This window comes from Buteo buteo, chromosome 9 (assembly GCF_964188355.1).
Source record: "Buteo buteo chromosome 9, bButBut1.hap1.1, whole genome shotgun sequence".
Classification (NCBI taxonomy): Eukaryota; Metazoa; Chordata; class Aves; order Accipitriformes; family Accipitridae; genus Buteo; species Buteo buteo.
The window spans coordinates 38161193-38188945 of record NC_134179.1 but is presented as its reverse complement, the minus strand read 5'-3'; the positions used below and the strand labels follow the sequence as shown (position 1 = coordinate 38188945).

At 41.9% G+C, this 27753-nt stretch overlaps 1 protein-coding gene across 1 annotated transcript in view; it reads left to right on the top strand.

Annotated features, from left to right (window-relative positions):
* LOC142034873 (uncharacterized) overlaps nt 1-19791 on the top strand; it is a 35891-nt gene extending 16100 nt beyond the window's left edge. Inside the window, exons 5-6 of the mRNA XM_075036696.1 lie at nt 15789-15843; nt 19595-19791. Of these exons, the coding sequence (XP_074892797.1) occupies nt 15789-15843; nt 19595-19728 (189 nt within the window). The 3' untranslated portion in view covers nt 19729-19791. The remainder of the gene's footprint in view (nt 1-15788; nt 15844-19594) is intronic.
* The last annotated feature ends 7962 nt before the right edge of the window (nt 19792-27753 follow it).

Sequence of the window (27753 nt, the reverse complement as noted above, 5' to 3'; positions counted from 1 at the left end):
CGGACTCGCTCCTTGTAAATAAAACCGTGACTCCCCTGTCCAGCAAGCCCACTTGGTTTGCTTCCTGCTTTCTGTGAATTACTTGGTATTCATACGGATAAATGTATGCAGGCTTGGCTAAGCCTGTCCTCAGGCAAAATTATAAGATAACAGCATTGCACAGAGAGCGAGCATTACAGCTTAGCCCACACTAAGTTCCCAGTGTGCTGGGGGTTTTGACGCTAATGTGTCTAAGAATGCAGATGTACGTGCTGCATCCACAAGCGCGTCTTAGCAGCAATGCCCTCGCGGAGACTTTCCTGCCCTCTGCCTGAGCTGCAACCCCATTTTGCTAAGACCATCTTTACAGGCAAAAAAAAGTAGCTTTTGCTGATGGATAATTAACACTAATACGCAATCCTGCTGCAGAAATACCAGCAGAGACCAAGACAGCCTTATTGTGCTGTAAAATAGGTGAGGAGAGACTGCCGGCTTCACCTAAACTGTCTTTATATTGGTGCTTTCTGTTACCCCCCCAGACAGGCAATATGCTTGTGTAGCCAGAGGTAAATGTGCTTTAGTTTTGCCATAAGGTAAATTCACTAAGATCAGCCCTGTACCCCATTTGAGGCTGACTTCAGTGAGTTTTCCTCTGGTAAAACTTAAGAGCCTTGTCTTCGCTGTGTTTTTATTGTGAAATAACTCTTGGATATGATGAGAGACAGCTTTTTGTGCTTAAAAAGGAAAGGCCTGTGGCTACCTCGTACTAAACACAGGATCCCTGTCTCCAGACGGGATTTAGCAGTGAGGTACCTTGACCACGTTAGTTGTCGTCTGGATAAAACCAAACCAAACCTTTATGCCAGAGCTTAAGAGGGCAAACACAAACCCTGCCTTCTTAAAAACTATCGGCACTCACTGAACCACCTGCAGCCAGCCTCACAGTATGAAACTCACTTTTTGAGCTGGTGAGGAGACCTGTGCTCCTGAGGTGCTTCTGAAAGTTCCTGTCATAAAGATGATCCACTAAGGATATATCTAACCAGTCTTATCAGATCAAGCAAGGGGACATTTATTTCCCTGAGGCAGTTTTTTCTTCTCATTCTTTTCCTTAAAAAGACTGGCAATACCATATCTTGTTCTGCTTGGCTTTAGCAGGGGACCTCAGATCTTGTCAATGCAGTAAAATCCCAAGACCAAGGAAAGCATACAAGGCTGTGGTTTCATGACTGGTTTAGGCCAGCCTGAAATTAAGCTACCACCAAAGGGACACTCAGCCCTGGACACACATTGTGCACTTGCTTGCAAAGGGCAAGCCTATGTGTTCTGATGGCAGGACATTCTCTGATGAGCTTATGCTGACTGCGAAACCCTCTCTTAGCTGTCTTTTGCTTCCTGGGGTAGTGCAGGCTGGTGTGCATAACATTAATATGAACATTCCAGTTCATTATAAATTAATTTGCTGGCTTCAGTAAACTTGCACGGTGCCAATAGGAAAGTTCCTTTACACAGATTTCAGTCAAAATAAAAGCAGCAGGACTTATAATTGATATAGTTGTTTCAGTATCATCAATCATGTAGACATGCCCACTGAGAATGTATGTGGTCCCTCTGTCTCCACAACTGCAGGGACTGAGGTGGTAACTCCTTGATACTGGTGCCATTTACCTAAATTGTTAATGCCCTGAAGATAAATAGGTGTTAAGAAAAACACCAGAATTTTAAACTGCCTGCCTGTGGTGTTTTCTCTCTTCAGCTTCCCTCCACCTGGGTCTTCTGACTCCACCATTTCATTAGTACTTTTCTTGCCCACAATAGGCTTGAATGACCAATATAAAAAGGATTTGTCAATGTAAAGAGTTGAAAAATGAAAATACTTTTCAGGCTGTCTTTATATACTGAAAAAAAAAAAAACCCAGAAGGGCACAACTCTATTTTCCCAGTCACCTCTAATTCCCATCTGGGCTCTAAGCAAGTCTAATCAGTCTGCAGTCAAGCACTGCAGAGCCCCAAAGGCCCCAGCATGAGGTGAACCAGGGGGTACTCTTTCTTGGGTAGAAATGGCCCTGAGTTGAAGCTTCCCAGGAAAGATCCCCTACAAAAAAAACGTTGTTTCTACAAACCCTTACAGAGAAATATTTTGCTGTATTTAGAAGGCCTGCAAAAACCTGCAGGACAGAAAGTCCTGTCTTCTGTCAGCTCTGCTTGAAGGTTGTCTAAATGTTGGACTGTCCTGTCTCGCACCAGGCTCTTAGTAAGCAACCAGCATCACCATTTCCTTTTGCTTGTCACAGAAAAGCTCATACCATTACGAAGTTCCAGTTATTTAAGATATTGGTCTAAGAAAGAAGGGATGTATCAGCTAAATTTGAAGTAGCTCAGGGAAATAGCCCCCAAAGTCTGAGTTGGATAAAAATCATAGGAAATAAACAGCTATGAAGGCAGAAGGCCAAAACAAGATTTAAAAGGCTTTTGAACTGTATCCAGACAAGATCAGGGGAAATTAAAATGATTTTCTAAGAGCTGGCTCCTGGCAGGTATATTTTAAAGTAGTCTCTCCTGAAACCTTCCCTTCTGTGCTTCAATCTCTCACAGCTTTGCTGTGACTATGGTTAATTACATTCTGGAAATAAAATCTTTAGGAATATAATCTACTTTTTTTCCTTATATAACATTCCTATCACCTTGTGTCTCAGTTCTCCACAGACACTGATAAGTTTCTCCTGTCTCCCTCCCTTCCTTTGCCCTCCATAAGCTGAGGAAGTAGGCTTTCCAATTTTTCCAGTGGGAGCTGTGAAAATCTCATTCTGGCAAAGATTAGAACTCTGTCTGTTGTCTGCAGCCTCCTTCACTTACAGAGGGCTTTCCTCCTCTCCCCTTCCCTTCCTGGCTTTGGCCATGGTGGAGAAGTTGGGCTTGCCCTCTAAGCCCTTTCTCCTTCCCTTTCCCATTCTTTATCCTCCACACAGCACTGTAGCTGATACTTCTTTTCCCCTCTGTCCATGTTGCCATCTTTTATCCTTCCAGTTCCATCAGCCTCTAATTTTAGCTATAGATTCTCTTGGTTCTTTTCATCACAATCGTCTTGCAGCCCATCTACATTAATAGTTCATCTGCTTCTCCTGCTCTCCCCCTTGCTTTTGGTTCCCTTCCTTCCACTGACATGGTCCTTTGCGCAGCAAGAGCAGGGGCAGTGCAAGTGTGTTATCAAATGGAGACCAATGTGTCCAAGATCCATCAGTAGTTGTCATTTCCACATTGCCTAACATGGTCATCCTCAAATATTTAATGCTGCCACAGCAACTGCAACAGCTGGGAAGGATTTTATGAGTAGTAGGAGAAGAGGATTCAATGTGGAGACTAACTGTGATAAGTGGCATACTGGGACCAAGGGAAAAGAGGGAAGAAAGGGACTCTGGCCATTTTGCTACCTTTGCTTTCCCAGATTTCATTTCTACCAGCGTACATGACCTTGCCAATTCCTCTCTAGAGAAAATTATCAAGGTATACCTTGAATTTTTTCTTCCTATTTATTGGCCTTGTCTTCCATCCTCCTCATCTGTAACTCTTTTCTCTCATTTCATCTGCAAACTTTTCTTGTCTGCTCTCTTGTCTGAGCACACCACCTGCCCCAGATGCTTCTTTCCATGACATGAACTCTTATATGATCTCCCTATAGCTTACCCTTCAGCAATAGTGTCCTCTGGCTCTTCTATCACAGTAAGTCTTATTTTAGGAAAAAAGAAGAAAAAAAAATCTTGACTTTGCTTCTCCAACCCCCCACTCTCTCATTCTCTTCCTTTTCACCTTCAGCTTTATTGAATATGCTGCTTGCGTCAAAGCTTGAAGTCCTTTCCTCCATTTCTACTCTAGACTCTTTCCGACACCTCTCCTAGCAGTCCACATTAAAAAAAAGAAGGACTTTAGTGATCTCATCATTGTCAAAGATTTCACCCTTCTCGATCTCTCAGGTGACTTCAACATAGCTAAAATTCTCATTTTTGAGAGACTTCAAATCTCTGAGATTCTGCCTCAGATCACCTTCTTTCTTCCCTCTTCAAAGTATATTTGGGTAATCCCAGCCACATCCATTTTTATGGTATTTTATGTTGTTTCTCAAAACAGCCTGAGATGCAGATTTTTGCTGCTGTTTTTACTACCACCATTGATGCTGCTGAGTTGGTGCTTAAATGTGAGTTGAACTCTTTTGATAATCCACATTCAGATTGCTTGTCTGTGGTCATGCAAGAAGGATGTAACAGAACTAACCCAGAACTAATATTTCTGATTTCTCTTGTTCTCTTCTCATTCCTCTTTGAAGAGGATTGTCCACACAGGCCTTGTCCACACAGGTAATACTCTGGATGCACAGAATTTCTTCATTAACTCCAAGATCTAGTTTATGGTTCTTTGCTTTCAGTATGCCTATTTTTCTTCCTTGTATATGTCTTGCTCTCTGGAAATACCTCATTCCTTGTACAAATATCTCACTACCAGGTTAAGATCTTGCTCCTCTTTGATCTTGCCATGGCACTAGGAGTACTCCTGAAACGCTTTGCAGTTAATAGCTGATCATTGATTTAAGTGGGAAGTGAGAAACGTGAATATTTTATCGGATCTGGGCCATGGTCCCCCCTCAGGGAGCTTTTATCCACATAAACTCAGAGCGTCTGCCTAGCATGCAAAAGGTATGTGGCTCTGCTTGAGAGATCTACAATACAAGTACTGACAGACAATATCTAGTTTCATATTATATGAATAGACAGGGAGAAGCCAGGTCAATTCTGCTCTCTCAAGAGTTTTTCTTCATCTTTGGAGTAGAGCAAACACCAGACTTCCTCCCTTGCCCCAGGGTGTCACAGAGTGATGCAGTCCCTCTGACTCTGGAAATACCCTAACCAGTTGGCACCATCACCCCATGGAGCAGTCTCCCACGGTCCCCACTTTGGAGGTCCCACTCATGCCCAGGGCAGGCTGTGCAGACAGGAGCAGCCAGGGTCCTATTTCTCAGGTACGCTGGAGCTAGGTGATAAGATATTTGCACTGTGTCATTAGAAACCCTGGCAACACTAAATTCATCTGGAAATAACAGCATCTCCAGCAGTAAAAGCTACCATTTGCACCCTGGGTGAGAGGCTGGAAGATGAGGTTTCAGTCTGCACTTTGGTGGAGAGTGCCCTGACCACCAGGCTTTAGCCTAGCTTCAACTACGTGGGTAGGAGAGGAGCACCGCCTATCCTTTCCCAATCTCAAGTTGTGACACTGTGCAGAAAGTAACTTAAGTTACTTAAAAGTTAAAGCCTTGCTCACAAGTAAAGATCCATGAAAAGAACAGGCAAGAAGGATCTTGACTTGGTAGCCCACTGAAAGTGTGGGGATTAAGGGAAAGGAAATTCTTACTTACCAGGTAAAGACCTAAGGAAAAATAAACAAGCTGAACCATAGCAGGTCTTTCAGTCCTTCATGAGGGCATGAAGACCTCAAAGCATGGGTCCACAGCTACTTTTGGTTGGAAGAGTCAGGTTTCAAGGGCTTTTCTGCCTGGGGAAGCTTATGCACAGAAGGCAATTTACAGCACCCAGGAGACCCAGTGCTCACTTCCCTTGTGAACACTCACCCTAAGCTAAAAGAAAATTTGAGAAGGGCAGCTTACTCTAATTTGATGTTGAAGCAAGCTACCAAGCACATGGTGCAGTCTGTATGCAGGTCTCCACTACACAATGAAGTGCAGTGCAGGGACACCCAAGACAGTAGCAGGACTGGACTGGCCAATCTGAAGTCATTGCCAAAAGAAAATTTCCAGTAGACATGCTCTAAAGGTAGAAACCGCATGGACAAAAACCTCATGAAGAACCAGTTAATACAAAGCAAGCAACAGTATTTCAGCAGCTGGCTGCTTTGATTTTTTTCTCTGTTTTTGTTTTTACTTTACAACTGGGGACATCTGTCATAAAATCCCTTCTTACAATATACACAAGATTTCTGGCCTCCTATATATATGGTTAATTCTGGCAGGATGTCAGCAGGATTCTAGGGGTAATAATTTCACATAAAAACAGAACGAGTGATCCAATGTGTTAATATAATATTTGTGATACTATTTATTTTGAGATTACCATAACATTTCACCAAATCCAGTTTTATATTTGTCATTTTTTCCCCTTTTTTAATCTTTTATATCTGATTGTTATTTTGTCAGTTTTATCACTTCTTTATTGTAGAATAGAAGCATTTTATATTTCAATTTGTACCAACATTCAACATTATTTATTTGTTACATTCCTTTGTGGGTTTTTTTATGAAAGTAATAAAAAGTTTAAACATTAAAGAGTATCAGGGAAAACCTTTCTTCTTGTTTCAGTGCTGAGAGTGGATTTTCGCAGTGGTCAATGCATTAGCAGCATCGAGAGACAGCATTCAGTCTCGTTTTCTAGTATTGGAGTTGCTGTAATTCTAGGTCATGTGGAGATGCTTCACTGACCACTTGGAATCACCAGGAGCTGAGGTTTCAAATGGGTGTGCTTTCAGTTACACACTTCAGGACTTACTTAGGTGCCTATATCAGTTTGGTCCCTGGAGCTTCAGAACTGCAAATGAAGCCAGTAAGAGCTTTTGATGGGCAACACCTCTGAAATTCCTGCATCATTTAGGCTTCAAGTGCCAGGCTGGACTCTAATAGAAAGCAAATCTTAGAAACAAAACTTACTTACTCCTGTGACAGCACCATATTTATTCTCAAGACATCTTCTCAGAGAAAGATTCAGAAGTCATAAAAAGTAGTTCCACAGGGGATGGATAAGGTCTCAGACTCCCTTTACATATACAGAGGAGAAACCACTTTATTCCATTATTCTATTTTAAAAATAGAGATTCCTTCTTCATCTCAGAAAGTACAGTCATCCTTCTTTTCCTCTCAGTGTCCTTTGTACTCCTGCAAAAAATTAGTGAGAAGGAGCAGGAGAAATAGAGACTGGAAAGAATCTGTCCTGAGAGGGGTAGAGAAGAGTGGGAGAGAAGATCAGGCAGGTATGACTTGTTTACTCTCTGGCATACTAAACAGCTGAAAATTCAAGAAAACACATAAAAACAAAAATCTCTGGGAAAAGATTACCAATAGATTCCCTCAGAAAGTAAACTTGGAACTGTTTTCAATAAACAGGACCATGAAATACCAGATGTCTGGGACCTTCTTGGGTGCTGCAGAGGAAGTTAAGCATCTACATTCTACACAGCAATTCACACCACCAGCCACCTTTGACTGCCAAACCCTGTCAGTAGAGTGAAAAAATCATGGCACTGAAATGTTCACAGTAACCTTTTCAAACAGTGCAGTATAAATAATTGTGGCAAAGAATAGATGGATGGATAGATAGACAGATGGATGTCTCTTGTCTGTAGAATTAATTACAAATTTGGATAAAGAAACACTGCTTGTACAGGTGACTTCATACCCTCCAAGCCAGCCTGCCTGATGGAGAAAACATTTTCTCCTTTCTGCTTACTGAAAAAAAACCACCAAACCAATTAACGATACAAACAGAAAAATCCCACCTTTTATTTATTCCTTCAGGAACACATAAAACCAACTTCTGCTTAGAGGCAAGCCAAATGCAGTTAAGCAATGTGTATAATATGAAGGAAAAAATGCAGCTCTCTTTATGTTAATATAATTAATATTGCCTATCAACTAGGACAGTAATATTATCAGGAAAATATAAGGCAGCATCTGTTATAAAACAAACCATAATTTGTGGAAAAGAGCCACAGGTGAGAGAGGAGAAAACACAATCCAAACAGGGAATATAATGTTTAATGCCCAAATTTACATCTTACAGCATCAGAAAAACCATCACAGTTATTAGCGTGAAATGTCCAAAGAGGGCAATGACAGCAAGGTGACACACAACCCTCAAGAGTCCCATACTGGGGTTTGCATTTTAATGCCTCAGAACACACGCTTGCCTGAGACCCAAGGAATCTATGCACTTGGAATGGAATTGTATATGATGAAAGACAGGTAGACCAGTGACGGTCTATTAAGAAGTGCTAGGAGCAAAAAGGCATTTAGTGGAGACTTGGAAAAAGCCTCCACTTTAAATCCTTCAGACTCAATGGAGCAGAGAAACAGTCCCTTGGCCGGTGGCAGCAAAACACTGGCAATGTTGAGAAAGTCAAGTAGCCATTCTTCACTGTGGCATGGGAGAAGTTGCATAAAGGATCTGAAAAGCCCTCCAAAGCACCCTGAACCCAGGCAGTAATTATGTTAAGCATTTGACCCACTGAAACCACTGTTAACCTCTAACAGAGGCACAGTTGTACAGCCAAACATTCACAATGTTAGTCATGTTTAAACAGTTTCCAGTAAAGATGACACAGGCCTATTAGAGGAATTTGCACATTCCCTCTGGAATTGATGGATTCTTTCAAGTCTTTATCCTCAGCCTTGGCTGCCAACTTCATCTTTACAGTTCTTACCCCTTATTTTCCCTGGGAACCTAATAAATGAAATGTTGTCCCTGCAGAATTAATTTTTCCTATTAGAGGAAATTCAGTTGGTGAGGTTGGGCTGGCCTATGCTATGAATTTCCTAAATGGTTGATTTAAATATGTATATTTAAAAACTTGGCAAAGAGCCTTAGTTTGGGGCAGAAAGGAAACACTGTTCCCCAATATTTCCTTTGAGGCATACCAAGCAAAAGATAGTCAATGTTATACAAAATGCCTCTCCAATCCCCAAAAGATGACACATCACCTTTCCTCCAGCATCTCTTTGGGTAACTCCATGTATACACTCAAGGAATGCTGGGAGAAGAAAGCTGTCCTTCCCCATACAGGAACCAATCCTGGCAGGTGAGGCTCCTCTCTGGCTCTGAAGCTGCTTAATGCCACTGAAATCAATAGAGTTATCCTCATCTGCAGCAATGGGAGGCAGCGTCAGGTCCTTCCCTTCCTTGGCAGTCTGCAGCTCTGGCTCGAAGCCATGAATGAAATGGCTTATCCTATGTGCAGTGAGCTAACACTGCTGCTGGACAAGCGAGCAGTGGGACCAGCTGGAACCCAGGCAGGCTGGAAAGAGATAACGCAACAGGAGGGACCCCCTCTCTCACACACATGCACGCACACACACAAAAGGGTGACAAAGGCGTTGTTGTCAAACTGGTGACTCGACTGTCTTAATTCTTAAGAACCATAACCACTGAAATGCTCCGTTCATAAATCAAGAAGGGGCCATAAGGACTATTACAAGATAATTTTTTGTAGTCACTGCTTTATCATTCCAGAATAACTTCACTGTATTTAGCTGAAATCAGTGGAATTACCCTAGCGTAAAATGGGAGTAATCTGGTGGTGAATCAAGTTTTTCAGGAATAAAACACAAAAATAGGGCTGTAGGAGACACTGCATACCCAGCTTAACGGGAGTGGACCAGGGACAGAAATAAAAAAAAAAACCTTGTAATTTTCTAGGTGAAGGCACAGTGATAACCATTAGGTGGATAGCTGTTTGTACTGCTCTATTTCATTTTCTACTATTTTATAGAAAAATGAAACTAACTAAATTAGTCACTAAGTATGTTCCTAGAAATTTTGGGAGTAAGTTCTGTTTATAACTTTTACCTGACATCAGAAACCTTTTAAGGTGTTTCAAACAAGGTTTAAAGGAAGCAGACTTGTTTTCCTCCTTTTCATGCCTCAGCACTCTGGGGCTTTTTGGCAGCATCTTTTCATTTTCTTGGAGAATTCAAGCAATGCTACTCAAAAAAGCATACCAGAAATTAGGACCCCTATGTATATTTCAAAGAAACCAAGCTTACTGTATAAGATTTGTCCGATCCTAGATCTCTTGGCTAGTCTTTCTTGGTCACCTGAATTGTGCCCTGGGTACCTGCAAGTAGTCAGAGGCACGTTTCTCCTGCGATTCTGCACTGCGTTCAGAATAATCTTGTTTCCAGGTCCCCAAAGACTCCTTTATGATGTTTTAATTCAATCCTGACACTGCAGCCATGAGGTCTTGATGAGGAGTTGTGTAATGCAATAGAAAGAAGAGTTATGACCATGGCACTGCGGGATCAGCAGCACCAGCACATCAGCTGTACTTTGGCAGCCAAATGCAGGCTGCAGGGAAAAGAAGTGTGGAAAGGCTATCACATAAGATCTTCACTTTAAAAATGACCAGCCCTGTAGTGCAGCCATGGTGAGTGGGCTTCTCCTAAGCATTTTCCTGAGAGTCAAGTTTTGACCTAACCATTACCAATCCAACCCTTGCCTCTAGCAGGGTCAGGTTTTTTGCTCTTTGCTAAGAGATTTCCTTCAGACAAGCTGAGCAGTACCACCAAATATCTCAAGAGTCAGGGGAAAACTGAAGCTTTTTGCCTACATCAGTTCCTTAGCTTAGTCCTTAACCAAATCCTGAAGGCTCTCTTCCCCTTCAGTGACTGCTACTATCCCTGTTCCCACTCTTTCTTTGCAACCATTGGGTATGTTAACAAAACAGAATAGTAGCACTGAAGGGAGAAGTGATGCAGGCAGAGCTAAATTAGCTTTAAACCGGACAGCTCATATACCCCTAATGGGTGAAACTGATGTAGCACAGATCTGAGTGTGAGCTACTTCAGCACCTCCAGCCTAAGGTGCAACCCATGCTTTGCTGCATCTTGCTGCAGCTGCGCTGAGCAGCACCTGAGCTTGGTAGTGTAAAGCTAGTTTATCTATGCTACCTACAGTAGTAAGGTAAATGACTACTGATGAATCCTGTATGTCCTCTTAGGAACATGGTTTAGTGGCAGACTTGGCAGTGTCAGGTTTATGGTTGGAGTCAATGTTCTTAAGGGTCTTTTCCAATCTAAATGATTCTATTCTATGATGCTATACTGCACAGAAATCACTGAGGTATAAACCAGTCTTCACATTTCTCCAGAGGCCCTTTATCACCACCTTCAACAAAGCTATTGCTCACTGTATCTTGTGATACTGAAGTATCCTCAGCACCCCAGCTGCCCTGGAAGGTGCGACATTTGGTTGCAATGGCAGGCAGACTGCAGCTAGACACTGACGAAAGATCTGGGCTCAGCAACAAGATCTTTAGAATGAGGAAAGCAGGTCCTGAAATCATGGCTTGGGATTTTGGAGGAGGCCCCAAGCAATGTATGCAGGCTCAATTTCATTGCATCCTGTGAGAAAAGTACCAGGAGGGAAAGAACTTGGCAAAATGTCAAACATGAGTAGAGACCTGATAAGACTCCTTCTATAAAATTAATGTGAAATAACTTTGGGTTTCATTTCAGTGCCGAGAGAAGGTTAGGGTCAGTTTTTTCTCTCCTTCTGAAGTGATGCCCTGATTCCTTCTTACATTTCTATAATAAGCTTCTATGAATTCCAATAAAATAATCACCTGCAGGATTCAGCTTTATTGCCCTAGACAAATGCATCATCTTTACTCCAATTTAGAAAAAGCGTTACAGTCATGGGTAATAGTCCAGATCCTCTAAAAAAAAAAATGGAACAGTCATTTAATTTAACAGCAAGGCTTTTCTCCATCAAAGGGCTAGAGATATCACCATTATCCAGGTTTTTCTTAATTACAGCATATGGCAGGAAAAATTCTATAAATAATCATGCTTGCGCTGTAGTTTGAAAGTTGTCATCTCCCACTGACTATATGTACCTCCACAAAAGAATCTAGTACAACCTCTGGAAAAGGAATTGAAACACTGTCCCACCTCAGGCATGCTCCCTTCCCATCACGTTAGGACACTTACCCAGGAAACGGGATGCAGGTTGAGATCCTTTTCACCTAAAAGGGTTCAACATCATAGCTCCCACTTCTGAGGAAGGACACGTAGCCATGTTATCTAATATTATGCTTATGAGCAGGCCTGTGTTATGGATGTCACCAGATTTGTCACTTGGGCATAAAGTGCCTTTTGAACTGAAGCTGTACTCATGGACTCCACCGCTAACACTGACACAGCCATCATATGTATCCTTCTCATGAACTAAGGAGAGAAAACACCAGAGAGAAAAACGAATGAAGTTTCATTTTTATCCCTGCTGAACAATTTTTCCCTTGATTTTGAGTCACACACATCAAGACACTTTTCAAGGAAGAAACACAAGGTAATGCTTTGCACCACCATGTAAGACAGAAGCCTGTAAGAGGCAGTGTGAGGAGTCTGAGTCAGCGTGCAGTTCCCTTGCTTCTGCATCTTGGGCTCAAATCAAATCCACAATGGTCAATATTTGTCCACTTGTGAGGTGCTCTGTGTGAAGGTCCCAACTAACTCTAGGTCTAACTGACTAGGTCTAACCTTTTGCATGCCAGAAGAGCACACTCTAACATCTATGCATTGATCAAGTGGCTTCTCCACTGTGGCACACAGAAATAATAATTCCCTGAGAGCGTCGACAAAGACCCCACGTGTTTGGTAGCACCCCATCGGACAGACCAAATCCCCAACTCCCTGTTCTGTTTGAAGTTGGATGGGACAGCCTCTTTGTTTTCCTTAAGCCCTCAAATACAGTGAAGTGTGTTTAAACTATAGTCATCCACTCAACGCACACACCTCATATGACAACACCCTAATGCACTGGGAATGGAAGAAGTCTCATCCAGCAACATCCTTTTCCCTCTGTAGAAGATGAATCTTAATACCTCTGTATACTGAAAACTGAAATGTTCCCAGAGCCCTGAGGACAAAGCATCAGATGTCATCAGGAGGAACAGGGGCTGCCATGCTTTATACAGTTCCCTGACTTTACTAAATCTGCCAGTAATGCCGCCAGCAGCACTGTAGAAATTTCCTGTGCAGACAGAAAGCCCATGTTACATCGGCCACAAATAGCTATCCTGCACTGGTAACTTTCAAGATCTATCCATGTTTCCAGGACTGGATAGATGGGCATAACTAGTGTATATATCATTCAGCTCAAACCTTCATGAGGCTGTTCTTATTATACTGAATGAATTTGGTGCTTTCAAAGTTGGACATTAATTGTTCCTTAATAAGATATCATCATAAAACATGCAATTTAGTGCTTCGTTTCTTCCAATTTCCATATAGGAATCTGACTGTGCTAAATTCAAGCTTTAATCCCCCTGGCCCTTCTTGTAACTGGTGCTATAGACTATGAAGGGTTTCCGACCCATAACAAATAAATTAATAAGCTTGTGTAATTATATTTGGGTCATTTTATTTCAAACCATGAAATCAAAAGCTCTGTTCACATTAGTGCAGGAATTGCTGTAACTGGCCATTGGGGCTCCCTTGATACACCATCTGTGAATGCAGCAAACTGGCACGTTGGACAGAAAGAATCCATGCTCATAGCTAGAGTGCATGACTTTTTTCCATTACCTTTGCTGGACAGGCCTCAAATCCTATTTCTATCCATTACCTGTCTCAGAAGAGTACTTCTGCCTTACACCATGATCTTTGTCTTTTGCAGTCAACAGTTGCTGAAAAGTTCTCACATCAGAACTGACTGGTAGATCAGATTATCTGGCGTTCAGCTGTCTTGTGGTGAAGTGCAGAACGTATGGGCACAGCCACAAAGTTGACTCCTAGAATGTCTAGAAAGCAGGGCTGTGCTTCGCATGGGAAAGTGTATCGTAGCACTGCTGCTTATCCCATTCCTCTTGGCCTCCTATACATCTTCTGGTAGAAGGACATGCTCTTTCTGACAGCTTGAGTCACTGGAGGTTCTTATTTGGCTCTTCTCCCTATGTAGCACAACTCCCCTTCTTACCTCCCTGCACCTCCCACCCTCAATGTTGCTTTGACTTTGGACTTTTTGCTCTTGGCTTCATTTTACCTCACGATCACCTTAAATTGGAGGCCTGGGAAAGTTCTGCAACTTGCATTGCTGCTGTCCCCAGGAATCTAACAGCCTGAAAAGCAGTTCTGACTTCCAGACCTTGTAATGCAGCCACACAAGATAAGACTGGTAGTGTTGAGTTCTAAGTTACTATGGTCATAGCTATAGCCACCTCGACATCTGTAATTCTGCAGCATGGAGCTATGAAGAGGGTTCTTCCTTCTCCTGCTGCATGCTTGAAGGGCCAAAACAGGACAGTCATTCCATCTATTTCCCCACTTCATAGACTTGTGGAATACTATTTCTGCCCATAGCTAACATTCTGGACAGCCCATCAATTGACTGACCACCTGGCATCTCAGAAAAGACAGTTGCACACAGCTGCCCTGTGAGGTAGGCCAGCTGGCATTTTCTGGGTGTGAATTGCCCACACATCATGGCGAGGAAGAGGGGGAGCACGTGAGGATCGTAGCTGTGAAAATAGAACTCAAAATGGCTCCAGAATGGAAGATCAGTTCACTGCATTGCTTATGATATATTAGTCCAAAAATGGTAGAGACAAGCCTCTACAGCTGCATGGACTTCACAAAGTTAGCAGGGCTATATGTGAATACGCATGAGTAACACAGCAACTTTTAGACAATGAGTTAGTCCAACAGTAGCTATAGATGTGACAGCCCTTATGCAACTTCTGCATAATAAGTCTCAAAAATGGTGGTTCCTGAGTGATAAGAGGATGCACCAAAGGAAAGATGATGCTGTACGTGCCCTGTGTTTATACACTTTTCCTAAGCATCTGCTGGTAGCCCTGTCAGCCTAGTATATTGAGCTAGATGGCCCCCTAGTCTAGGAGAAGAGTTCTTATGTCCTTCTAAAGAAGGATCTATGGGGAGATAAGTTACTGTGGCAGGAAAATGACATATCTTTCCCAACTGCTTTACAGCAGAAATGCCTCAATTCTGCCCCTCAGTAAGCTAGCTGGAGTTCCCACCATCTGCAGTGCAACTTGTACCTGAATAGCTGAGAGCAGACCTTCTGCCATTCACATTTTTATATGCTTAACCTAAACTGATAATAGTTTACCTATCTGGAATTTTGGATGCAGTTCTTCATACAAGGGTGATTTTTTAGCAGATGTAGCCGTTTTATGCTTATAAAGCTAGCAATGATTTTGGCACAGGAGGTTTTGTGTGCAAAAAGGCCACTGAAAGAAAATATGAATCAGAAATGGAAGTAAATATAGCCAGAAACGAAAGTAGCTGCCAGCTTCCAGCACAGCATCCAAAAACCTCAACTGTGTGGTCATCACCCTTTTAAACTTAAACCATACAGTGTTTGGCAAGAGAAAAAAAAAGCCCAACACTTTGTTTCACGTTAAGGCAGAAACAAAAAAGGCGCTTTTGTCATTTAGTAGTGACTTTCCTTGAGCATCTTTTTTTCCTTTGGGTCCAGCCATTACAAGTACTGTCGGAAGACACGGGGGACAGCAGGTCCACCGCAGACTTGGTGGACAAGCCAACAGGGGGCAGCCAGAGGACAGGAATTGGCCTCGGAGCCTGACACCCCTTCACATCAGAGCCCAGAAAAGCAACAGTCAATCAGCCTAGCAGGAGCCTACTAGCTGGTCTCCAGACCGATTCATTAGACAGACACCTCCCTCCCTGGCTCATCATTTCGTTATGACACAGGAAGATGTCAGCCTTTCATGGGACAAAAGGACATTCTTAGGAATGCAAAGGACTGAAATATCATCTCATATCCTGGCACGCTTCCAGGACACCAAGGATGTGCAGTCTCCTTAATCACAAGTCCTTTTTTGGCCCTGCTACATTTTAAGAGACTAGTCTGACTCAAAGACGATATCAAGTTCGCCTAAAGTAACCTGGAGTATTTGCATTTGAAAGCCATCCAGCCCAAGCTTAACCAAACCCTCCTTCTTTAAATTAAAAACAAAAAGAAGGATCTTGCTTGACAGTATTCTCTTTTGCTTCTCAGCTTTGCCCTTGGGAAAGAACACTCCTGTCTGCCTCCAAGATAAGATTTTTGGAAGGTATGTTCCTTTTATTTGGGCCAGGACATTAAGCAGACCACCAAAAGGATATAGACAAGCTATTTTGGAAGGCTGGTTTTTTTTCCTCTGCGGATATAGTCACACAAGTGCACCTCTGCTTCATAGCACTGTTCCTATGCTGAAAGTCGGTGTTCAGAGAAGACCAAATTAAACTGGGCAGCTTGGCATCGCAACCAGGCCAGTCGCTGGGTCTCAGGGAAGATTAGAATGCCATGGCACAATGTTGTCAGAGTATATTAGAGGCCTGACAAGTAGAAAATTTCTCATAGGACCCTATACCTGAGGTGGACTCTCAAACCAAACATGACCAGCTCTGAGTTTCATCTCACATGTGGGATAGTTACATTTTAAATATAAATAAATGATAGATTATGCTCCTCCCTGTGACACAAGAGGAGTGAGGAAAGGAATATTGCCCAACGAAATCACTAGAGCCTGATCTTTTCAAAACACTGTTACTGAACTCACTCTATTGTCATTTCTTCTTGGCTGCCACAACTTTCTAGAGCCCTTTTTCAATTATTTCCTATCCTTGAATTTTAAACTCAAGTCTCCTACCTCTGTTTATGAGGTGCAGCAAATTTTTTCCCCAATCCACAGGGCCTCTTTTCCTCAACTGTTGAGTCTACCCCCATTGCCCCTTCTGAGGCACATTATCTATTCACCTATTCTCATCTACTTCTCTTTTATCACTCACAATTTTCATATTCTTTTATATTCTTAAGTAAAAAGACCTTTCTACTTCTCTCCTACCTTTACTTTTCTCAGACTCAATGTCAAAAACTCATTCCTACCCCATAACACTCTCCACTGCTGAAGTCCACATTTCTTGGCTCTGTGATTTGCCAACAGACATGACAAAGGGTGGGAGCCATGGGCACGCTTAGAAACACAGTAAGTGGAAAAGAAAATTTTAAGATAGTGGCATTTCAGCATGGATGTCACTTCAGTTCTGTCCCCATCATTAATTCTAAAGGAGTCTTTCATCTCTGCATTATTGTGTTTTCAAACTCTATAAAGGAAGTTTCTCAAAATGCTTAAGCAATTCAGAGCACATACCCTAGTCAAAAAGCAATCATGCCTCTCAAAAAAATTGCTGATGGCCACAGCATATTTGGAGGGTGGTTTCCTCTATTCACTGCTTAAACTGCTACATGCTAGCTGAGCCATGAAAAGGTGTCAGCTTCTTGGAAAACCACTTTATAAGCAAGTCCCATTGCCTGCCTGAAAACTGTTCAGTCAGTCAGCCAAAACATTTGTTCCTCTTCCTTTCTATTCTCTAAGGGACACAGCTGGCCCTCTCCTATACTCCCTTAAATGCCTCAGATTTGTTTATAGCTAGAAAGAGACATGTTCACTAGATTCTAGAGGCATTTGTTAACAAAGTTAAAAAAATAAGACTGAGATACTCAAGGTCCATCAACTTGTATGAACGACTGAGATGCCTCTAGCCCTGGAAGTGAAATACGTGTTTCTTTACACCTTGTTGCTTCAAGCAAGTGCCAGCTTATTGTCCGTCAAAGTCAATGGCTGTCCATCCACCTCAGTGGGCACTGCACTGTGCCCCAAATCAATAACATATTTCAGAAATTCGCCTGAGAAAGAGCATTAGCGGAGCAGCAATGAATTAAAGCAGGCTTGATCCGCTTTAATGTGCTCTCTGAGCCTGGGGCCCACTAAGAACCTTCTGATCACATAATCTGCCTATCTGGAGGATCTGTATATATACAATGAGATAATCCTGGTAATCAAGAGTGTAGATAATAGCATTATTATTTTATTCCCATAAATATTTGAAAAGATATGTTTTCTTCTCCAGTGCAATCTGATAGGTAAAATTCCCACACTCATTGAAAAAGAAAAAAAAACCTGCCAGCAAACTGAGGAAATGTAGTAGGAATAAGAGCATGGGTAAACTGTCTCAAAAAGCAAAACACACAAAGTAAAAACATTCTGACTGCATACATGTTTTAAAAAGTTCAGGTGTAATCAAAAATCACTGAGAAACAACGTACAGCTGATACTGTTCTATGAGAAGTGTCAGAAAAGCATAATCCTATTTACACACTGTAGTTGTGTACCAGGAACCCTTGTTAGCATGGCAGGTAGGGGCAGAAGGCAAAAGGAGACAGAGGCGTAGCTGAGACAGAGACAGACAACTCCTTTTGTCCAAGGGAAGGGGAGCTGGGAATACTGGGGCAGCGGGGGACAGGCGAGAAAGCATGTAGCCAGAGAAGGGCAGTCCAGGTCTGTCATGCTGGTGAGTGATCACAGCAGTTGCAGTCTTATTCTGGTGCCCCCATAGAAATGCAGTATCTGCTTGAGCCCTACTTAGCCTATTATGTCACTACTAAAGCCAAAGAAAAATGTTGACAACTCAAAGACAGGGCTGAAGGATGGAGTGTTACTGATACAGTTCGACTGGTAAGAGTGGAAAGCCTAGTCCTCTCACGGGGCAGTAACAACACCAGAGCAGGGGTGACTTCTGCTAACTGGGTGAACTGTTTCTCCTAGCTGTTGCTTCTCTGAAAAAATGGCCGCTTCATCTTTCCTAGTAGGAAGTAGGGAATTTCCTTCTGATCCTAAGGAAACTGCAGCAAGGACAAGAGGCCACTGCTATGAGAAAGCCACTGAGGTCTGGGAATAGCAGTTATTGACAAACATCTATCCAGAGAGTCCTGGAATAATCCCCTAAACCATCGAAGGAAACTCAGGTCACCTGCCATTCCACACGTCTCTAGCTGTGGTTTATTAATGGTTTGAACATATTTGCTATTTCTACATAAGAGTAATCTTTTCAAAAGTGAATTTGATTTGGTGTGGGGTTTTTTTAGTAAGATGAAATGATACTTATTTTGTCAAAAAAGAAAAATCTCTGCAGTATAACCAGTTTCACAGACTTCTGCAACCTTGGCCCACACAGTGTAGAAGGGGCTTTGGAGGGAAGAACTTCCTTTACAGCCAGGCTTTCCTGTTTCTTGTTGTTTTTAAATTGTAGATTAATAGTGAGGGATATACCTATGAAGCAACTGGATTTATTTCAAAATTAACACTGGAAACTGGCTTCTCAGAGTTCCTGCCATCAGACTACAGCAAAACAGTTTGTGATAAACCACAGCACTACAGCTTAAAATTGGACTTAAAGAATCATCTACATCATATACCATCTGCAGAGCAGGAATTACTCACCAGGAGCTCTTGAGCTACAACAACAAAATAAATGTATATGTTTCTGCCAGAAGTATTATGCCAAAAAGAGCAGACTAACCAAGGAATATTTTTTGCTACATGATATTTACACAACTCTTATTATGGCTGTAGTCCCCCAAGTGACTCAGTTTTACATATCTTCTGGAAAAGTATTCAGAACACATGATATGAATCCTTATCCTTATTTCATTTACAGGATTTTTTTTTTTTAGGTTATGGTTTTGGTCTGATCCACAAGAAAGACAAGGGACCGTTTGCAAAATCTGGATTGATTTTGCTTTTCAAATTCTCATGACATTCAGTGAAAGCTTAATCCAGCACTATTGAAGTCAGTGGAAGTTTTGCCAAAGACTTGAATGGGGAGTAAGAATTTAATTATGCACTACTGAGTACTGTCAGCATTTGATTCTGGTACTTGTAAACACAGGATATGGGCCTAAACAGATTACAGTCGGTCCCTGAATGGCAGTACCATGGATTAAGCCCAGCTCGAGAGTCTTTTTCTCCAATTTGTTTCTAGAATCCAAGCCCCAGGAGACTTGCCTTCTGTTTCCAAAGTATTCCCTTGATCTGCAGGAGATTAATACCCATGCTCCTTCTTCTGTAGCAGCATTTTTCAGGAATAAATTCTTTCCTCTGAGTCCAGGTCACTAACATCATAGGACGAAATAAAAGGTTAGTATTGTCCTTCTATCTGATTCTTACAGTTTGGCTTCCCAAGCCTGCAGTCCCCTCCCTCCCAGCAACACAGGGAGGATCGCTTTTACGAGTCCTCTTCCTTCCCTGGGGAGTCCCACAAGCACTGTTCAAATATGTTAGGTTTTCTTTAGTATTTAATTTCATTAGGAGATCAAGTCTTTCATAAATGTCAAGAGATTGTCTGGGTTTTTGTTTTTTTCAAGACAGGATGTTTACATTCCCAGCTTTCACCCAGTTTTCCAGGTTATCAAGATTTCTGTCAGGTAGGATATTACTTTTTTCTGCTCCCTGCTCTCCACACAATTATCTAAAGTGCTTTGTGTTTTCCCACATGGGGCCCACTTCTGATCTCCTTCACACAGGTTTTAATCTGCCTGCTTTAATGGAGTTACTTCTGATTTAGTTCACTTTGGCAAGGAATCACACCTCGAGCCTCTGCAGAGCTGTAGTGGGCTTCAAGTCCCTAATTGTGCTGCATATGCTTTTATCTTTCTTAAGGACTCTCCTGGCCCCCAAATTTCCCCCCCTCAGTGAAAGTCCCACCATCATTTAGTCCTCATGTCAGGGCCTGAAGGGGGACAACGAGAGGAAGCACCAGGATCATGGGAAGAGGATGCAGCATGGGCTGTTGTCTTCCACTCCATTTTCTTGTTGGCTGTGGCTTTCCCGTGCTGTAGGAGTAAGAAGACACAGGACTTTTGCTGCAAACCCATTTCTGCTGGTGCTTACACTGAGTTGAGAGATTTTAACCTGTCCTGTCCACATTCACTCTGTTCATCCCATCTGGATCCTACACTGAAAGAATAATGTCACCTGCTCAATAGGTATATGTTGGTTTGTTAAGGAAAAATAAAATCTGGTAAAGAGATTAAATAGGTAGTACCAGAGACAGATGAGATACGTGGAACAGTTTCTTCTGGGTGCATCAATCTTGTATCTAATTACAGTCAATCAGCACCACAATGAGCTCAATCCATTTCATGAACACGTGGACTAAGAGTTCATTTTTAGAGCCAAGAGCAGTTTATTCCCAAAAGTTAACACCCTGCAAAAGAAGATAAAGCAGGAAGTTAATTGTGTGTATTCTGTGTTAAAGAAGTTTTCAATATTTGCATTTTGTAGGCCTTAAGTTAGAAAAGATGTTGTGGTTAAATAAATTAAAAATTAAACAGGAACACACTATTATTAAAATCTGTATCCTTAATATCTGAGACAACCACTGAGGCTTCTTCTCTCTGTTGATTTACAAGATATATGGTTAGTTTTACAACCCAGGAACAGTCTCTAAAACAATGCACACATTTTACTGGTAGCATAAAATGTTCCTGATATTAGTATAATAAAATATTCTACTTGCAAATAAGCTTATAAATGTTTTCCTTAAGCAAGCAGTAAAATGTGGCTGCAAGTGTAGTTCAACTTCAACTAGAATTTCTCCACATAACCATTCCTGGTTCAATCTACCACCCAAATAATGATTATGTCTTATAGACATATTTGGCAAAATAACAGTGAATGTTTTCAAAGGAGGAATAACAGCATAATCTGTCTGAATATCCATTCAGATAACATATCAGAAGAAATATTCCAGAGTTATCTTTAAAAACATCCTGGGTAAGAAGCGATGCTGAAACTTCTTAATGGGAAATTACTAATGGAGGCCTCTACAAGGCAGCTGAGATAGAGTCCATGAATAGATGTGTTCAGAACCCTCCTCAGGAGGCAGGGTAATTGGCTTTGAAGCCAACTTCTGCTTTCTAAAAGACAGAGGTGGAGCAGTGTGCCTGTTTTATTTCATAGGCCCTCAATAACTGACCCCCACATTCATCTGTGTTACCGCTGTGGAACTTCTTCACTCACAATAGCCAGATGAAAATTCAGGTTAACTTTCCCACTCTGCCAAAAAAAGTATGAAATCTTTTAGTGCAGTGAAGGTTTGGAATCACTATCATCCATTATTGACTTTGTAGCTAACTAATGGCTTTGCACATTATTAGCATTACTAGTATGAATATAGCTAATGGATGTTAATATGATATGAAAAAGTGCTCATTAGAACACTGTAAAATGCATTTGGTTAGTAATTAGCACTTTTGAAAGCCTAACTTCTTAACTAATGCATTTATTTCACATATTTATAATTGCAAAATTATATGTACTCATTTTTATAGATGAGAGTTTCAAAAGAAATGTGCTCAGTATAATTCCAATATACTTCTTCATCCTTCCTTTCTTTCTCTTTTGCACATTTACGGAAAGTGCAAAAGAAGAACATTTCAGCAGTAGCTCAGTGATGGAAAGTTAGCAGATGAAGCTCCTACAAAAAGCATTCCCCTGTCAGGAAGGGCAGGAGGAAATAGGGCAAAATGCCGCATGGGAATGCAATGCTCCTGAGTGGGCTCCAAGGTCCCCAGTCCTCTCTGTCCCAGTGCTCTCTCTTGGAGCAGCCACTTGGTTCACCAGTACACTCTGGGTCTGCTGGATGAGGATCATGCGTCAATAATGAGCTTCATTGTAAGTATAGCTTCGACACAAAGGCTTTTACTTCAAAGAAAAAATGATCCCCAATTCCCAAACAGCATCATGGTGAAGATACTGGTTCTTGATATAGAGAATCTGCTAGAAAGTGGTTGAATTTATCATATCGTGGAAGGGAAAAAAACCAAAAAAACCCCCAAAACAACACCCCCAACAGCCCCCCAAAAGAAACAACAAAAAATCCCAACAAAAATCTAGCTGAGATAACCAGGAAAAACAGAGCCGAAGAAGAGCTAAGGGATGACATCCCTTCTTTAGTAAGGCCTCAAATGGGGAAAAAAGGAAGAAAATTACAAAAAAAGATTCCTACACCTTCATATTGAGTTTTGATTTTGACCAAACTAGAAATATAGTTACATTTTTTGGTTTGTGAGCGGGACATGTGAGACGGCTTGAGACCCATCTGCTGCCTGACACTCCTGAGGGCCGCGAGCAGCAGAGGCCTAGCGACACCCTGTAAGATCTCTGCCCAAGTTATGTCAGCGCCGCCTGCCCAGGCAGAGCAAGGCCTTGCAGTCGTGGCCGTTTAACTCGGCCTCTCCGTGAGCAGAGGGTTCAACAGGAACCCTTGGCTCTTCTAACCCTCCATCTCTGAAACGCTGTGGTCTCTGAAACCACCTCCACTCCCAGCAGAGAGGGGCTGCGGCCGGGGTAGAGCACGCTCCCAAGTTGCTTTGCTGCAGGCCAAGGCTGCTTATATTTGTGTATTGTTAGCACAGAGACCCTTAAGCAGGAGGCTTTCCCTTGTTTTCCACAACATCCTTTAAGCAACTTTTCAGGTTCCTATGGAAAAAAATCTCCTCAATGCCATACTGAGTTCATTTGAAATTCCAAAACTAATGAGGCTTTTGTCTCCCTCTTAACCTAAGAACTATTGTTACCTCTAGAAATAAAAGAGATAATCTGCTAAAGAGCTGAAAATACTGAACTCTGACAGCCTGTTCAGACCTTTACAGAGAAGGTGATTGACACACTTGGACCTTTAATCTTCACAAAGAAAATGCTGAAGCTGGAGCTCCTGTGCTCACCTCACAGCAGCTCTTTCACCAGCTGCCTGCTGGTTGTTCTCCCACTGTTAGGAGAGGACCAGCACAGTCTGGGTAGATTTTTAATGCTCAGAAGGTGATAGTCATGAAGAAGCTGTAGCAGTCACCCAACGGTGCTTGTGCAACACTGTTTTTAAGAAGGACCTCTGTATTTTTTTTATTAGGAAACGCACGAAGTCCTTTCAGATTTGAGTGCCAAGAAGTCCAGCTATGTGCCCTCTGCCCAAATCCCAGTGGCTCCAGGACAAATAAAAATTCTCCTGGAACACAGTTGGATCCAGGTTGCAGACTGAGTCACGGCATGCTTTAAATTGAACAGGACGGTAAAAAAAAGTAGACCTAGTTAATAGTACCAAAAAGCTCTTTGATTTATCATAAAGAAGGCTTGAATAGTCACAGTGCAGTGAGCAAAAAATGTCCATTTTTCCAAAGCTTGCTGGTCAAAACACAGTCAAAGCTTAGCCTCACTTTACTAATAGCAAAGTTTTATTGGGTGTCCACAGCAAGTTGCTGGCAGCAGTAGGGCGACAGGGGTGGGTCCTGGGAGAAAAGACCAGGAGCTGCCCTGTGCCAGACATAGCCAAGTCCAGCTGGCTCCAACAGACCCACTGCAGGACACAGATGAGCTCATGAGGTGGTGCCTTTGTGATAAAGCATCACAGAGAGAGCCAGAGAGAGAGAAGGAGGGAACAAAAAAGGAATGAGAAACAGCAGAGGGAACTCCAAGGTCAGAGGAGGAGCTCCAGGGTGGAGCAGATATTCCTGAAGGAACTGCAGCCCATGGAGAACCCATGAAGGAGCAGATATTTCCTGAAGGACTGCAGCCTGTGAGGAAAGCCTACATCAAAGCACAGGAAAAGTGTGTGAGAGAAGGAGTAGGAAAGAGAAATTGCTAAACCTCTGTATTCTGACCATAACTGCCCTCCTGCCCCCTGCACCGCTTGTGGAGCAGGTACAAGGGTCTGGACTGAAGGAGTTAATTTGGGCCTGGGAGAGAGGAGAAGAAATGTGTCCTATATCTTTGTGTCTTACTGCCAGATTCTATTTTAATTGGAAATAAATTAAATTAATTTTTTCCAAGTCTAGTCTGCTTTGCCTGCAATGGTACCTGGTAAGTGATCTCCCTGTGTTTATCTTGACCCATGAGCTTTCTCATCCTATTGTCTCCCCCTGCCCTGCTGACAGGGGTTGTGAGCGAGCAGCTGGGTGGGAGTTTGACTGTTTGCCAAGGCTAACCCACCCCAGAAGCACATGAACTTTCTCAACCTGGAGGCTCTGCAAAAGGGTATATTTGTTTTCAGCCAAAGGGAGTACTGGAAAAGGTAAGGGCTATTTCACAGAGTTCTTCTACAGCATAAAAAAAATGATGATTCCCTAGGGGAAATACCAGTTCCAGCCTTTGCTGATTACTTGGAGGAAGAGGAGATTCCTGCAGGCTTCCTGAATCCCCTGTCTTTCTGCTGTCCATCTTTTAAAAATGACTGGAGAGTGGAGGACGATTGAAGATTCTCCAGCGATGACACCTTATAGAGGGTCTTTTTGATTCTAACAATATCCTCCTCACTACAAGTTGTGTTTTTTCCACATAAGATGTAAACCTGCTTCCAAGTCCTGATTTCATTTCAACTAGACTTCTGAGAGTAGCAAGCTTTGCTAGCTCTAACTACAATGGGACATTCCAGTCACTTCTCCCAGCAGAAGAGGAATCCTAAACCCTTTTTCTATGGCCAGCTGCATTTAGTCATTTTTATTCTAAAATCTTTTAAATGTGTACCCATCTCTTTCCTGGGCTCTGGGTTCTTTTTATGACACATGATATGTTCTCCAAAGCTTGCAGTACACAAAGGGATGTCCTTCATCTTCTCCAAACTCTTTGACAGTAACGAGGCTCCAATGGGGAGGATAGTGAATCCAGAAGGATTCCCTCCCCTAAACACGCATTCTGGGGAGTGAGGAGAGGGTGAGAGGGAACGTTTCTCCCATCCAGCAGACTGCTCATGCTGCGGAGCCATTTCCAACACATAGAATTCCCCAAGCCTATACAAAGTGCCATGAATTAATCTCTAACTAATTTTTACTCTAGAGTGTTTCCATCCATTTAGGCTATCAAGGGATTTACTGCGTCCTTTAAAATATTTCAATCCTGTTGTAAACTTAAACTCCTCAAAGAACTTTAACTGTGCGGTGTAAATTTATGAAGACCAAATGAAAGATGTCAAGCTCGTGATAAAAGTCAGAGGTAATCCAGAAAAAAGAAAAATCTTAATTGGAGTACAAATTATTCTTTAATGTTCCTGTCTGTTCCCAGCCAAAGAAATATCTCCAGCAAGCCTCCAGGGCAAATATCATGACAGAAATCAGTCAACCTACCTCGTACTTTTGTGTACATTCTGAAGTCAGTGGTCACTTCCACAAAATCCTGCATTAAAGCCTTTCTGCTTTTCAACATGATCTTGTCAAGTTTTACAAGATGCACAGGGTTGGAGTCAGTGTTACACCAGATGCTCTTTGGAAAAGCCAGGTTGTTTCTGCAGGTCATGTTCCGGCTGGTGGAGCTCTGCCTTTTCAACCAACACCGAGTGAATGGCAAATCTTGTCTGAGGCTGGGCACCAGCTCTGTGGCTTTTTGCAATAGAAATTAAAATCAATTTTGGTTGTTCACAGTTAACAGAGACTATGTGGCATGAATGCATGAGTTGTATCATACCATATCATAAGATTAAATCACTTGTTAAAGTTTTACTTTACTAACATTTACTAACTGGGCTTTGTAATAGAAAGGAAAAAAATAATTCTGACTTGCTTCTTGTATCCTTTCTGATAATCTGATGATGATTTTGGAAAAAAACTTCCATTCCATAGAATGGGAATGCATTTCCCCAAACCTGTTACTTTTCTCCCAAATCAAATGATTGTTCGCATTCTCATACATGAACCATGCGAATTCCTTGTTTTCCTGAGTCATTCCTGTGAACTTCTCTCCATTAAAGGAAAATTAAAAGAGGTGGGCAGGATAGCTATAGTACCTCTACAGCATGGTTATCTAAGCAGGCTCAATCTTGAGGCCCCATTGAAGCACACAGTCTCGCAGGGCAGGAGTCTGTTCTCCAGCTGTGTAGTTACTAACCCTTCCATGAACCTGTCCTCTAATCTCCGAGCTATTGCACATAAATTGACATGTGTCCTGTAGTGTCACCCTTTACAGCTCTCCTGAGTCTTCTAGGACTTTCTCTGCTGGCCTTCGGGTTCTCTTTAGACCAATTTGCAGGCTGACATCAAAGGAATGCTGTTCTTTCTCTCCCTCTCTCTGACTAATGATTTTTAAAGCCATCCATTTCACTTTGCATTTGACGTGAAGGCAAGGAAGTACGTTTTAAAAATCACCTATTGGGTAAGTAATAAAAGCCTTGAGCCATTAAATTCATACACGTTTTTCCTAAGCCTTTGCCAAGTTATGTGCAATAAACCAATTTGACTGTCCTTGACCACGCTTGATTGTTGACTATCAGAGTAGCATAAGATATCCCTCAGACAGTCTGATTACATTATACAGTGAGATTATATTAAATGTGTCCTACATTTTTGGCTGGGACAGCGGCTAACCGTGAAGATAGTGGAACCTTTGATTGTGAGATATTTCCTTTCTCTGTCCTATTTAAGAGTAAGATCTTATGAAAATTCTTCATAAGATCTCCTGACAGTCCACATTTATTGTTTTCCTTAGCCTACATTTGTGTGCTGCATATGTGGGCAAGCCCGCCCCACAGTGACCCACACTGCCAAACAAACTTTGTTTAAACATCACATTGCTGGCTGTGTGAAACAGAGTGATTTTAATAGGCTTGCTCAGTGACAAAAATCCATTTCACATCTTCTCTGGCCCAACCCTTTTTCATTTAATTACTCAATAGAGTGCAAAGGGCTTATATGATGCATCCCTAGGAAAGGAATCCATACTGTATTATACCTTGCTTAATTTTAATTTTTTAGATGTTTTTATAAAACTAAGCCAACCCAGCTATAACAAAAAGATCTTTCATTTGACATTCATCATTCTCATTCATTTGTCATTAACTCACTGATATTGAGAACAATCACTGGCTCACAAAATAGGGTAAAATTCACCTTAATATCATCTGCAGGAAAATTGTATCCCTGCTGTAATACCTACATTTCTGTTTAACAACATGACCCAAGCCATAGAAGACACACACGTACTTCTGATTTTTAAAGGCAGAAAAACAAAATCCTCCTCTCCTGCTAATGAAAAAGTCAGTGATACCTTTTTTTTTTTTTTTGAGCTACAACCTTCAGGGAATCTTCTTTCATAACCAGCAAAAGACAAACGGTGGTAATGCTGAAGATGCACACAGAAATTTGCAAAGGCTGAGTCAGG